General features: G+C 46.6%; 1 protein-coding gene across 8 annotated transcripts in view; it reads left to right on the top strand.

Moving 5' to 3' along the window:
* Window positions 1–12,651, top strand: part of LOC119145925 (cytochrome c oxidase assembly factor 1 homolog) — a 53,801-nt gene that overhangs the window by 34,646 nt on the left and 6,504 nt on the right. For all 8 annotated transcript variants that reach the window (XM_037382749.1, XM_037382745.1, XM_037382743.1 and 5 more), the window contains one exon: window positions 11,209–11,311. In XM_037382749.1, the coding sequence (XP_037238646.1) occupies window positions 11,218–11,311 (94 nt within the window). In that variant the 5' untranslated portion in view covers window positions 11,209–11,217. The remainder of the gene's footprint in view (window positions 1–11,208; window positions 11,312–12,651) is intronic.

Raw genomic sequence — 12,651 nt, 5'->3', positions numbered from 1 at the left:
CTGGGGTTAACATACTGTTTTGCCCAGGCATATACAAATGTATTGCAGAAGGCACTATGCAAATAGTGTTCACAGAGTTTATAATTTCCTGTTGGAACAGCAAAGAAAAGAAGGTCATTGATTTAAACCAGAGAATACAAATGATTTCCTGCCCACAAAGCTGCCAAATGCTTGGAGTTATTGATTTTTTTTCCTCCCTGCTGCTAACCAAACACTTCTGGTCCTGTCATGGGCATCATCAGCTTATTGACTAAGTAAACATAACCCATTAAGCTGAACATTTTAAAAAATAATAGAAAATTACATTGGCTATACTAAAAAAAATAACCTGCATTTAAAAATTAAAGGAGAGAAAAAATAAAAAGGGGAGGAAAGAACTGTTCCTTAAATTAATTAACTTTTATGTAGATTCAAGTTACTGGAATTTAGGTTAGTATCCAAAAGAGAGAGAAAGGAATAAATTGAAAAAAGACTGGGAGGAAAAAAACCCCCTTTCCTAAAAAGCCAAAAAGAGGAGGGTGCAGGGAAGTGGGCACTTCAATTCTTAAGACCCCAAGGAAAAGAAAAAAATTACTGCAACATTGAGATTGAAAGGGTAAAAATGTGTGGCAGCAGCATGGTAAAGGCATGTTCTTATTTATTTATTTCTTTATTTACTAGCAGCAGGAGGTCTGTGCTGTTGTCTGAGTATTTTTTTTGAAGCCATAGCTGAGCACAGCTGATGCTTGGCCTTGGAACATGTCAGTTTGAAGATAGCACACACGGTATTAATAAATGTAGAACAATACTTGCTGTCAAGTTGGTTACAAGGCAGTAGTTCGCTGAAGGGGAGCCTGACAATGTCAAAAAGCATTAGACCAGAGCCAGCAAGTGCTTTATACGCTACAGCTGAACCCAAAAGATGAATTGATGCCCTAGATCTGACTTTAAGGCATCTGTCTGCTTTGGAGAGCGGGTGTTTTTCTGAAGAAGCATGGAAACAAGTTGCTTTTCTCTCCTCCTCCAACTGCCTGCCCATATGCGGAAGGCAAGGAGCAAGATGCGAGAGATCAAACCGTAGCACGTTGTAAATGCGCAGGGATGCCTTGCAGACAAAATAATCTTTGGAAGTAGGAGCACACACTCAGGAGAAGTGTTTCGAGGTGACTCCGAGCAGCCGGGAGACAGATCCCAGGCTGCGACCCCGCAGTGAGGGCTGGTTTCCCCTGGCCGAGAGCCTGGCAGTCCCTTGGCGTGAGAGCTAGCAGCAAGAGAAGAGCCCGTCAGAAGAGACACCAGGAGGGAAGTAAACAAGCAGATTACAAAGTGATGAAAAATAAGGCTATCAGCCTTCTGCAGTGACATACAAGAAGGTGTGACCATTTCCTCCACCCCCTCACCCTCATGCCTGTCGACTGAAGAATACTATTAAGTCAGGTAGTCACAGATTATTAATGACCTGTTAACAGCATCTTTAATTTTCTAATAAGTGCCAACTGTGGCTGCTGTAATTATTTTGCTGGTCCTACAACACACCCTGTGCCAGGCTGCAAAATACTTCCCCCCCCCCCCCCCCCGAACATATTGTTGTGCCTCTTAACATGTGCGTGTACCGCTCACTGGCAATTTCACACCTAAGTAGAATTACATCTTAGGCTGTCAGAGCATTTTGCAGCCATTAAATGTCACTATCTTCCAGCAAAGTAGGAACCAGGAAGTGTTTAGGCACTTATTTTTACATGTGTGAATTGAGACACCCAAAGTTTATGGTTTTAGCCACAGTGATCCGGTGAGTCAGTCCCTGAGCTGCTTGTGAAACCTGGGAGCACCATCTTCTGCTTTGCCTGCACTGGCATTGCATGAACTGCAAAAGCCACAGGTAAATTGGAAGTAACACTGAGTAGGGGCTTTTTCTATCTAAGCAGAGGTCCCTGGGAGTCACGTTGTCTAAAAGTGATGGTATCTCTATTGTTCTTCCCGATTCTCACAAATAGAGAGCTGGGTAGCATGCAACTAGAAAACAAAACAAAAACAAACGGAAAAATGTGTGTGTTGTGGTCAAAGGCAAAGGCTTTCCTATGCAGCCTTCAATTTAAGAAGTCTGTGGGTATGGATCCCTGCCAGCGTCATTAAGAGCAGCAGTGATTTCCCGCTAACTGGTCCTGTTTCCTTTTCTAATGGATCACAGCACACCTCTGTGTCTCCTGTACACCACATTTGTCAAATTGCGTTGTGTTTAGCCCTGGGTAATCTGGTGTTTGACCAATAAACCACATAAACGAGTATTTGAAGATTACGGTAGCAATAAGTGTATGATGTACGTATGTTGTTAGCAGCCCTATTTGAAAGCTGCTGGCGAGGGTGGCTTGAAAACGCCATAAAGCAGCCTGATTTTTTAAGATCCCAGCACTTTTAGGCAACAATGATCCTGTAAAGGTATTGGCTGTCGAGCACACACAAAGCACATGGTGTTTTGAAAAATCTCAGCTATCAACACTGTGTAAAACCATGGTTTATGCTTTTTGTCCAGCTCTTGGACTGTCACACCTCTTTGCTGAGCAAAAGCCCTATGCTGTAGCTCTATAGGAAGAATTGTTCCTATTTCCCTAAAGGTATATTTGCTGTAGGGAGCAGCCCAGGAGTTGTGCTGAACCTGTCTAGGCTGGTATGTTTTAGCCTGAGAGGACAGTGCATAGGCAGGGACACAGCCCGGGTGTCTGGAGACCAGGTGCCCAGCCCAGCACAGGCTTCCTGCAAAGCCGCTCTTTTTTCTGCCACAGCTCTGCAAAATGAAAAAAAAAAACAACCAACCAACAACTCTGCCTGCCCTACAACAACTCTGCCTGCCCTAACAGGAGCTAGAAAGACCTAAAAGTTAGTGGATCAAATAGAGTCATCATCTAAAGCATTAAATGGAGAGAGATTATTTTCCCTCAGATCTTTTCCCACACATGTTGAGGAGGAAAATGTGGATTCCAGTCAGCTGTTCTCTGAAATTCCTCTTGCCCTGACTCATTTTTGGAAGAGAAGCTGATTCACATCCAACTGTCTTGTGAGCATCCAGCACATCTTTTCCTTTTTCCAAGAGCGGGTGGATAAATCAGTAGCTACTCCTCAGATCCAGGTAAAGGTCTGACTCCAGATGCTGCATGTGCAAATGGTGTGGCAGATTCCACCGCTTCCTTTGCCCTTTTGCTCTCTCTATCTCCCACAGCTCTGTGCCCAAGTTAACAAGCTGGATCTGTCTTGAATGGAAACCTTCAAGTATTATGGTAGTTTCTTTTCCTTTTTTTCTTTTTTTTAATGGTTTCCATCATAACTTTTTTTTTTTTTCCTTTTTGTCTTTCTGAGAATAGAATGTTTCTAGGTCAGAATCCCTGTTGGTCTTGTGCTCTTTTTGGTGTTCAACACTTATTAAAAAGTCACGAGCCTTTGAGGTTATTTTTTCCCCAGATCTTAATTTGTGTTAACAGATTTAGCTGATACTGAACCAGTTCTGCTCATATGGGCAAGGACCAACTTTTGGAAACGATTCAGGTGTCCAAGATGTTTGAAAGTAATTAGTTTCCCTCAAAGCCTTAGGCTTTAAGAGTCAATCTGATGTATTTCAAAGGGGCTTGACTTTCAGAAGAAGGGTAGGGCCAGCATTTTAAGAAGGAGAGGCCCTTCTGGGAAGGATGTAGAGATGGGCACTTGAAATAAACTCACCACATCTGTGAATCTGGGGGGTTTTAGGGTAGCATTTTATTTATTTTTGGTTTTCAGAAGGACGTATGAATAAGAGCAAGGTGCCTGTGAAGTGCCAGAGGTATGTACTGCTATAATACTGTAAAATAAAAGGCATTATATGAGCAAGATGTTTGGCCTTAGGGCTGCAAACCTTCCTGTCTCCACTGACATTTTTAAAGGCTTTGTAAATGGGGCTCCATGCTGATCATAGCAGAGTAAATCACATCTTTTACCCCCTCATTTCTGGCAGCAGACACATGACAAGGGACCAAGCATCATATGATTTATACTATGTTCTTGCCTTAAACATTTTTTCCCTGTGACTGCCTCTCCTGGCATTCAGTTCCTTTAGGTCACTGTCTACTGTGTGCCTATTTAATGCATGCATGTGGATCATGTTATTGAAGTTAGTAAGACTACAGACAGGCATAAGCCTTATCAGGATTGGTGTTAGAGTGTGTAAACTTCCAGACAGGTGCTAACATTGAACATAGCCACGCAGTTCCTAGCCCAATGACCCCTGCAGTACTTCTATGAACTTTTGTGGCCATTTTCTTTTCTCTTTACAAGGTAAAATGTGACCTGTTAATCAAGAAGGTTATTACAGACTCTTCATGTTTCTGGATGTTTTTTCCCCCTTCTTAGGATTCAGTAACTTGACTGAAGGCTTGATAGGTTGTTGGTTTGGGCTTTGAGAACTTGTCAGTGTCTTCAGCATAATGCATGTATCGGACACAGATAAGTGCCCACAGACTGGCAAGAGAGCTAAGTGGTTGCCACTGCACAGAAAGCATTGCAAGCTGTTTGATCTTTCCGTGAGAAATGGTTTGGTACTCTTCACTGATCACTTACCTTGCAGGTTTGGTGAACCTATTCTAAGGAAACCATATACAGAAAACGCGCGTCACACTACAAAAACCTCCCTGGCTTGACAGTCCACTTCTGCTAAGCTCCTACTAAGCACAGAGTGCTATTCCCCTCTCGTCCTGACAGCACAGGACAGTCAGAGGACTGTATTTGCTATTTCTTTATGTGATTCTTTTCTTTTAACATGCCCATTTGGAAGCTGGGCAGTGACGTGTGCTGTGGGGAGGCACGGGCACGGCACAGAGCAGTTCTTTTGAACCTGGGATTGCCGTGCTCGTGACCTCACTCCCAGTGGCGGGGAAGCCAAGAAGCTGTCCTGTAGCTTTCTCGGGGAAACCACTCGCTCTTAAAACCATAAACACCACTGACCTTTTCTTCCTTGCACCTGAGATGCAACTTTTTCATTTACCCTACTTAGGAGTTCTTACTCTTAAATCCTTTGCAGTTCATCTCTAAAACACAAAAGGTGAACATTCAGAGCTTCCTCTCCCCTCCATGGTGTCCAATTACAGAAACATACAATTAGGGATGTTAATGACAGCTTATTAAGCATTAACCTATAACGCCGTGCTCCAATAACAGCAAAAATGGGTCACACTGTAGATGTAATTATCCTGCTTCTCCAATAGCATGCCCTAGTCGTGCCTCTTTTCTTGCAATATCTTTCAGTACAAAGCATGGGCAGCTCTAGTTGTCTTGAAGGATGAGCTGGAGTGAGTTGTTGAACTGGCTGGCACATGAAAATAAGTGCTTTCAAAAAGACCGAACAAACTTCTTGGCAACTTGGGAGAAAAGCAAAAAAAGGATTTAGGCATCTGCCTTCGTTACCTGCAGCTAGGAAGACAGACTCCATTTCACAGAGGGAGAAATGGAGGGATGGCAGGAGAAGGCTCCTCAGACCAGGGGAACAGTGGCCCCACCTTTTCCCTCTGCCCGACACCGCGGTGTGCAGTGGGCTGCAGGGGAGGAGGGCACTCGGAGGGGAAGGTGGGCAGGCAAGGGGGAAAGAGATGCAGTACAGGCAAGCCCAGCGGATGAGACTGTCGCTTAAGAGCTCATGGGGAAGTAGTCTGTAACAGTGGAGTACAGGAGACGTATGAAGATATATAAATATACAAAAGTGTGCAGATGAGGGCACCCAAGAGAGTAGAAAAAGGAAACGAAACTAAAATATCTGTAGGTACCATGCCAGGCTTTGTACTAACGGAGCAAGCCACCTGCGCTGCACCGTGTGCCCCAGGAAATGTGATACAAGAATGAGGTGGCTGTTCAGAGCCCTTAATCATTCTATTGACTATTTTCACTTTCCTTGTTAATTAGCTAGCAGCAAAGGCAGAAAATAAACAACACGGTTTCCTGGCTTACCAGTAATCTCCCCAGTACACACCACTATGTCCCTTCAAAGCATTTTAACCAGGGTAAGTTAGACATTTCTAGGAAGCAATCCACAAGGAGACCCTGGAAGGGACCATTCCAAAGCTGGCTGAGAAGGTGTTTTACCTCCCTAAATGCCAAAATATGTCCATCTGTAGAAGAACCACTGAGGAAAAGAAGAGTATTACTCCTGCTTTTGGTTTGACTGTGAGTTAACAAATCTTCTTTCTTACAAGTTGCTGAGGTTTTGGTGAAGGCAGATTGTACATGCAAAGCCTTTGGTATTTCTGAACGTGCTAGCAGGGGGCATAATTTGTGCTGTTACTTCTCAGAAATGAGGTAAATAATACGCTGTGGCTATTTCCATGAAAAGTGGGAAAATAATATGCTGAAATGATGAGCCTGTCCAAACGCTTCTGCTGTACTGTCCTCTGTTTGGCGACAGTACTGATGAGGAGATATTTTGTAGAGCATGAGTGTCAAGAAGTTGTTTCTAAAATGTTGTCCTGGCACGTTATTAGTATAGAAATTGGCTTGCACCCAGATGCATTATGGATCTTAAAAGATCAATGGATGGGCAAGAGCGCAAGAATGTGAACTACAAGTGCATGCTTGTGCTTGCGTGTGGTTTGCCTGATACTACCTGACATCTCCTGTGACTTCCAAGACTACCTGGGTGGCTTGCAGAAAAGCTGGACCTGGGGCTGACTTAAATCCCACCGGCCCAAGGGAGAGCTTCATTGCAGAAGGACTGGCAACGCTGCCAGCCTTGAAGTTAGACGCTCAGGTCTGTGTTCAGGCCTATTGATAAGCTTTAATTTAATTTAATAGTAGTCTTTGCCACACATATTTAGTGTGCCATGCCAGCACCTTGGGACTACAGTGGTTCAAAGCGGTTTAAAGGCTCCCAGCCGCTTGTATTGGTGGCCTGGTGGTACACGGTCTTGGCCAGGTGAGTAGGCAGTGGTGGAAACTGAGACAGCCAGCAGTGATCTCACACTGAGTTTCCATGGATCAAGGTACTTCTCTTTGATTTCAGAGCAATATTCTTGCTTACTGTTTGGTCTGTGATAGTAACCAGAAGGTGGAGGTGCTGGTGGAGCTTGGTAGTGCCAGGAAGAAGAGAAGGAAGAGGAAGAGGAAGAATTGCCTTCCCCAAAGAACATGCTGCCCCAGCTCCTTTGCTCAGGTCTGAGGCAAGTAAAGTGAATGTTTGCGGCTTGGAGAAAAAGCCGCTGCTTCACTGCTACCTGCCCTTGGTGGAGGTGCCCGAGACCAACCTCTGCTACACACATTTCAGAGACCAAACCAGAAAATCTGAATTTGCTGAAATAAGGGAGAATCTCTTAAGCCTAGCCTATTTTTAGAAGATCCTCTGTGGAAAAAAAACAAAGTCTAATTAAAACCAGACTTTATTGTTGCAGTAACCCACCATTTCACATGTGACCCTGGGAGTCTTCCACCTCTCTGGGTTTGTTAGATCTTGCTGTTAACTGCCCGAGTCCTGCCTGGTTTCAAAGTCAAGCCTGAACACTACCTTCTCTGCCATATCTTACTATTTTCAAGGCACAAAATTAACATCACCCTTATTAGGAAGCTGTGCTCTTAAACATTTATTTTTAGAGAACACTACTTAGAATGATTTAATGTCTCTTTGGTAACTGTAGGCTCAATGTTTTTGTGTGCGCTAATCTCCGCTTAATCTTTCTTACCACTGCAAGCAGCACAGGGGGAAAGATGTTTTTTTCCAAGCTACGCTGTTCTGCAACTGTGCTTTTTTAATTACTGGCAGTGAAGAAATCTGTTTTTTAACCAGTTGACTTGCATACTTTTTAGTGGTGTAACAGGTTCTGATGGGAGATCTCTGCCACAGATAGCAATGTGAACTTCCCTCCTTAGGAGGCAATCTCACATTTTATTTATGATTCTCCTAAATATATGGTCTTACAGTTACTCCCTTTGTGGCGAATGAAGTAGAGGGGGCTTGGTCCTTCCCTTTCATAGCCTGTGTGTTTTGCAGGCTGTAAGTAATTTTCAGAAAGGCTCTGGGCATGTCCCTGCTTCCCTTCCCCAGCCAGCCACCTCCATGGCACTGCAAGATGGGAGCAGCAAACACTCGGTTGGCCAGAGGGCAGAAATCCTAGCAATGAGTCCTCACAGGCAACAGCTTCTTACTATGCCTCAGTCATCCACAAGCTGAGACCATGAGTATCTCTGGTGTCATCATTCAAAAGCTAGCAGCAGTTGCATGCTGAGGGATGCTCAAGGATTTGGATGCAATATCCAAACACCCGTGCTGCAAGGGACCGTGATGGTGGAGAAGGGGAACAGCAGCGCCTGTGAGGGATGCTCTGGGCTCCAAGGACACCTCCATCCTTGCTTTTGGAAGCTAGCAGGGAACTGTGGGATCAAAGAGGTTTGCAAGGTCTTGAGAGGCTTGTTAAAACGTGTAGCTCTGAAACTCTTCCCGCAATGTTCTGTCAAAGGACCAGCTTGGGAAAACAGCTGAGAAACAAGTGGGAGGAGAGCGTCGAGGGCTAGCCTGGGGATGGGGTGGTCCAGCCTGCAGGCTTCCCACTGCAACAGAAAGCGAGTGATGGGGATAGTCTGTCTGTGACAGCAACGAGGACCTTTGCAGAGCCAGCATGGGCTGCACAACTTGGGTGCACACCAGGCCCCCCACCTCCCTGCCTCCAGAGGACCAGCAATGGGCAGCGGCTGCGGGCAGGGGCAGCACATCAGGAGCAGCTGAGAGTGCTGCGTGGGGCAGCAGTGCTTACTGGGATCACCGTTCCCCAGCTGCCAAGCTCCCCTGCCAGATGGCACTGTCTTGGCACAGCACCACCGGGGCACTGGCAGCCACTGACCTGCTGTGAGCGAAGGCAGTGATGAGGGCATGTGCAAGCACGTGACCGATCAGCACGAAACTCCTCTTGCTTTTCATCCCCCTTGTTTGGATGCCAGCAAACCATGAGACTAACAAACCTCAAACCCGCTGACACCCGGTTGCAGAGCCTCCGATTTCCGCCCTTTGCTGGGCAGGTCCCCTGAGCCTCGGTCAAAACCTCCTTGCTGGTGCAAGAGCTCTGTGTCTTCCCACTTTTACTCAGCAAACTGCCGGCAGCAACCCCCACCTCCAGACATTTGTGTTCAATTACCCTGAATTTCATCACAGAAAGCAAATTTTGCCTGGCTGCAAATTTGAAAGGGGTGAAACCAAATGCTGCGCGTCACAGCCTGTTACATCTGAGCCACTCTCCAGATTTACCACCTTTTTTCTCTCTTTTTTTTTTTTTTTTTCTTTTCCCCTCCCTGTTATGCAGCATTAGTGTCGGATCCTCCTCCTGGCCAAACACATCTTGCAGGAAATTTGGTTATTAATCAGATCTTGCAGTTTGGGGCAGGGGGAGCGGCATGAAATAATGTTATAAATTGCAATTTAAGGAAACTTGCAAACACAAGCGGGTGGGCAGAAAGCTCTCACTGTCCTTGTGAAACTACTGCTGCTGTTCCTCTACAAAAACACACTCATACTTCCTCTGCTGCAACTTCTCGCACCCCTCAAGTTCCCCAAGGGAAGTGAAGAAGAAAACTTGACAGAGAAACAGATTAGGAGCGAGCAAGATGATGACTGACTGTCAGGGGACTGTACCAATGGCACAAAGCGGGGATTTTGGGGCATAAAATAGACACAGTACCCACGAGCTTCTCTGGGTTGCTACCATGACTAGCCACCCATGAATCAGAAGCAAATTAAATGGTAAAGTCAAATACTAAGTGCTCTTAAAATCGAGGGAACTCGTTACCGAGGAAGGCCCTTGGCTGAGGGGTAGCCTGCATTATGGTGGCATGCTAGTGCCGACAGGGCAGGAGGTGAAAGTTGTACCTGGGTCACATCCATGGCTTCCCCTTGGGCTGGAGGGTGCAAGAGGCTGAGCACAGGCATGTCGGCAGAGCGGCAGCAGCGGGAGGCTGCCCGAGCCGCCCTGCCCCGGTGGGACGGAGCCCTGCCGCCTGCCTCCCCGGCTGGGGCTGCTGGCCGGGCGATGCCTGCCGCACACACCCAGGGCTGGGGGCTGGGCTCTCACACCAGGACTCAGGTGGCCTTGCCCAGGTCGCGCTTCTGTAACTGGCTCAGACCTCAGTTTATTAACCAGCTCTCGCCGAGCATAACGCTGAAGTCGCACCATCGTGGCACAAGAACCAAGGTGTGAAACCTTTGGGATTAGAAATCACAGTTTCCCCAAGTATCCAGATGTTTATGTGCTTACATAAAAAATGGCAGAAAAGGGGAGAATATTAGCCTTCTGCTAATATTTTTTGTTGGCTTTTTTGACTACTGTCAAGACCGTTCCTCCCATCCCAGCTGCGAGAGAAGCAGGAGCATAAGCTGGTACTCGGATGCTCAGTCAAGTCCCATCCTGCCACAGCCCAGAGCAACATGCTGGTCTTCCAGTGACGACTCAGCTCGATTCCTACCAGCCTGCTGCAGGCAGGAGCGTTAGCTCAGGCTCTTCGATTCCCCCCTTACCCAAACCGTGGAAACGCTTAGTAGATTGACTTTCTCAGCAGTGTTTCTTATTCTGTTGGGTCATGCATTCAAATGCCAAAATTGTGACTCATTACAAGGGCAAGCTTGGGCTGGGGGGTGCAGGAAGGAAGAAAAATAGCCTGCAAGAGCCTTCCTGTTTATCCATGGCTTGGGAAAAAAAAACAACAGAATACACACACCCTGGCTCCATTATCTTTGCTGGCACAGTGCTGGCTTGGCTCTGTCCCTTACCACTCCAGGCCAAATCCAGCCCTGCCGGGAGGGTGTCTACTTTAGAGGAGTTTACTCGAGAGAGAAATCCAGCCCCCGGAGCCTGAATGCTTGCAGTGTGCAAGCGAGTGCACGGGCACCGGCAGCCCCCGTGACAACGCGCTGCGGCGCTGGCCCGCAGCCACACCAGGGAGGTCATTTTCTTTTCGGCAATTAGCAAAGTGGTGGCATCACTAAAAGAAGTTGAATAAACACATTCAAAGCGGCTGGGTCCCCGGTTTGCTCTGTTCTCACCACCCTTCCTTCTGGGCACGCGGTGGGGCCCCAGTAAGCAAAAGCCCGATGCCTGTGCGCTGTGCTTGCATTCAGGCCTGCTTGGAAAGGGCTTTTAGGAAAGAGGAGGGGAAAATAACCTCTTGGGTTTGTGTTTTTTTGGTTTTTTTTTTTTTTTTTTTTTTTTTTTTTTACAACAAATGTCTTCCCTTTTTTCTTTTCAGGGAGGAAAAATGCCAGCTTCCCTAAGAAAACTGCAGCAAATGGCTGTTTTCATGGGACTGTTCAGTGGCGGGGGATGCCTCGTGATGTATAATCTTATGCAAAGTAAGTATTGGTGGTGTTAGCAACCTTATTTCTCCTCTGTCCCTTTCATTTGCTTTTGTGTAGCAGGGAAAATAGCAGCATGCAAGAGGTGAAAAGCAGACAGAGTTAAGGGAAGTGTGGTGGAGCCTCTGGGCTCTGCCTCCCTGGGCTTCCCGCTCCGCTCCATTTTCCAAGGGTGGGCATTGCCTAGGGAGCAGGCTGTGTGGTCAGGAGAAGGTGGTTTCTGGGGGGTTTCCTGAGGGTGAGGGCCAAGTGAAGAACAGGCAGTAATGCAAGTTTCATTTCTTACTGAGATTTTACCAACGGGCAGGAGAAGACTACCATCTGTGAGAAGGTGTTAATGTCTAGCGGTTTTATCTGTAAATCTCCCTGTGGTGCTGGCCCTTAAGCACAACACGCCTGTGAAAGTGCTAAGACATCATTAGTTTCTCCTGAATGAAGGGCAGATAAGAGCCCTCAACACTGAGAAGACCAGGGCAAGGAGAAAAAAAAAAGCTAGAGAGAGGTGACGGTGCCGTTTACAGACAGCTCGAGTCACTACATGTCTTTGGGCAATAATCCAAATTATTAGTCCAGATGATAAGTGTTTATTTCTTCTAAAATTTTTCCTAGATATTTAACATCAGACCAGAAGGCAGCTTTGCCTCTCTCCAGGGGGGTGCTATAAGCCTCTTGGCCCTGTGCCTCTCCCTTGCCGGTGCTATCAAATGATGCTGGTTTTCACTTGCCCTTCTATCAGAAGATGCTGCCAGGGAAGTGCAGCCAAGCCTGTTCCTCAAGCCCTCAGATAAGCTCTGAAACCTCCCCTTCATTTTACACGTGTTAATAACAGATCAGACAAGGCTGGAAAGCAGGTTTTAATTTTAGGCAGCTAATGCCCTCAAGCTCTGGAGTAAAAACAGCTATATGATCCTCTTACACTTTAAAATATTGAATTTGGCTTTAACAAGGACATTAGCATTTTTTAATTTTCAGCTTCAGCATTGTTATCTAGAAATCTCAGCGTGTGTGTGTGTGGAGTTGCCCCCTGTGCTATACAGAAAGGGAGAGGGTGCATTCCTGGCATCACTTAGTGTGCCATCAAGCGCTGCAACACGATGGCTACTTTGCTCTGTTGCACTATCAGTGGCCACCGAGTAGCTGCCTGATGAGTTGGTGACAAGCCAGCTGGGCTGTTGAAAGGGCACTTTCTGCTGCAGAGTGTGTCCTGTAGCCTCCAGCAGATAGGGGAGCCACACTGGGACCCTTCCTTCCTTGGCCCACACCCCCAGCCATCCCAGGCCCTTCTGCCCCTGCACAGAACTGGCCTGTACCGGGACCTGTGAGGAGCAAGTAGGCTC

This window comes from Falco rusticolus, chromosome 4 (genome assembly GCF_015220075.1).
Source record: "Falco rusticolus isolate bFalRus1 chromosome 4, bFalRus1.pri, whole genome shotgun sequence".
NCBI classification, from domain to species: Eukaryota; Metazoa; Chordata; class Aves; order Falconiformes; family Falconidae; genus Falco; species Falco rusticolus.
The sequence above is the reverse complement of the archived record's forward strand: the minus strand, read 5'-3'. Positions and strand labels throughout refer to the sequence as shown.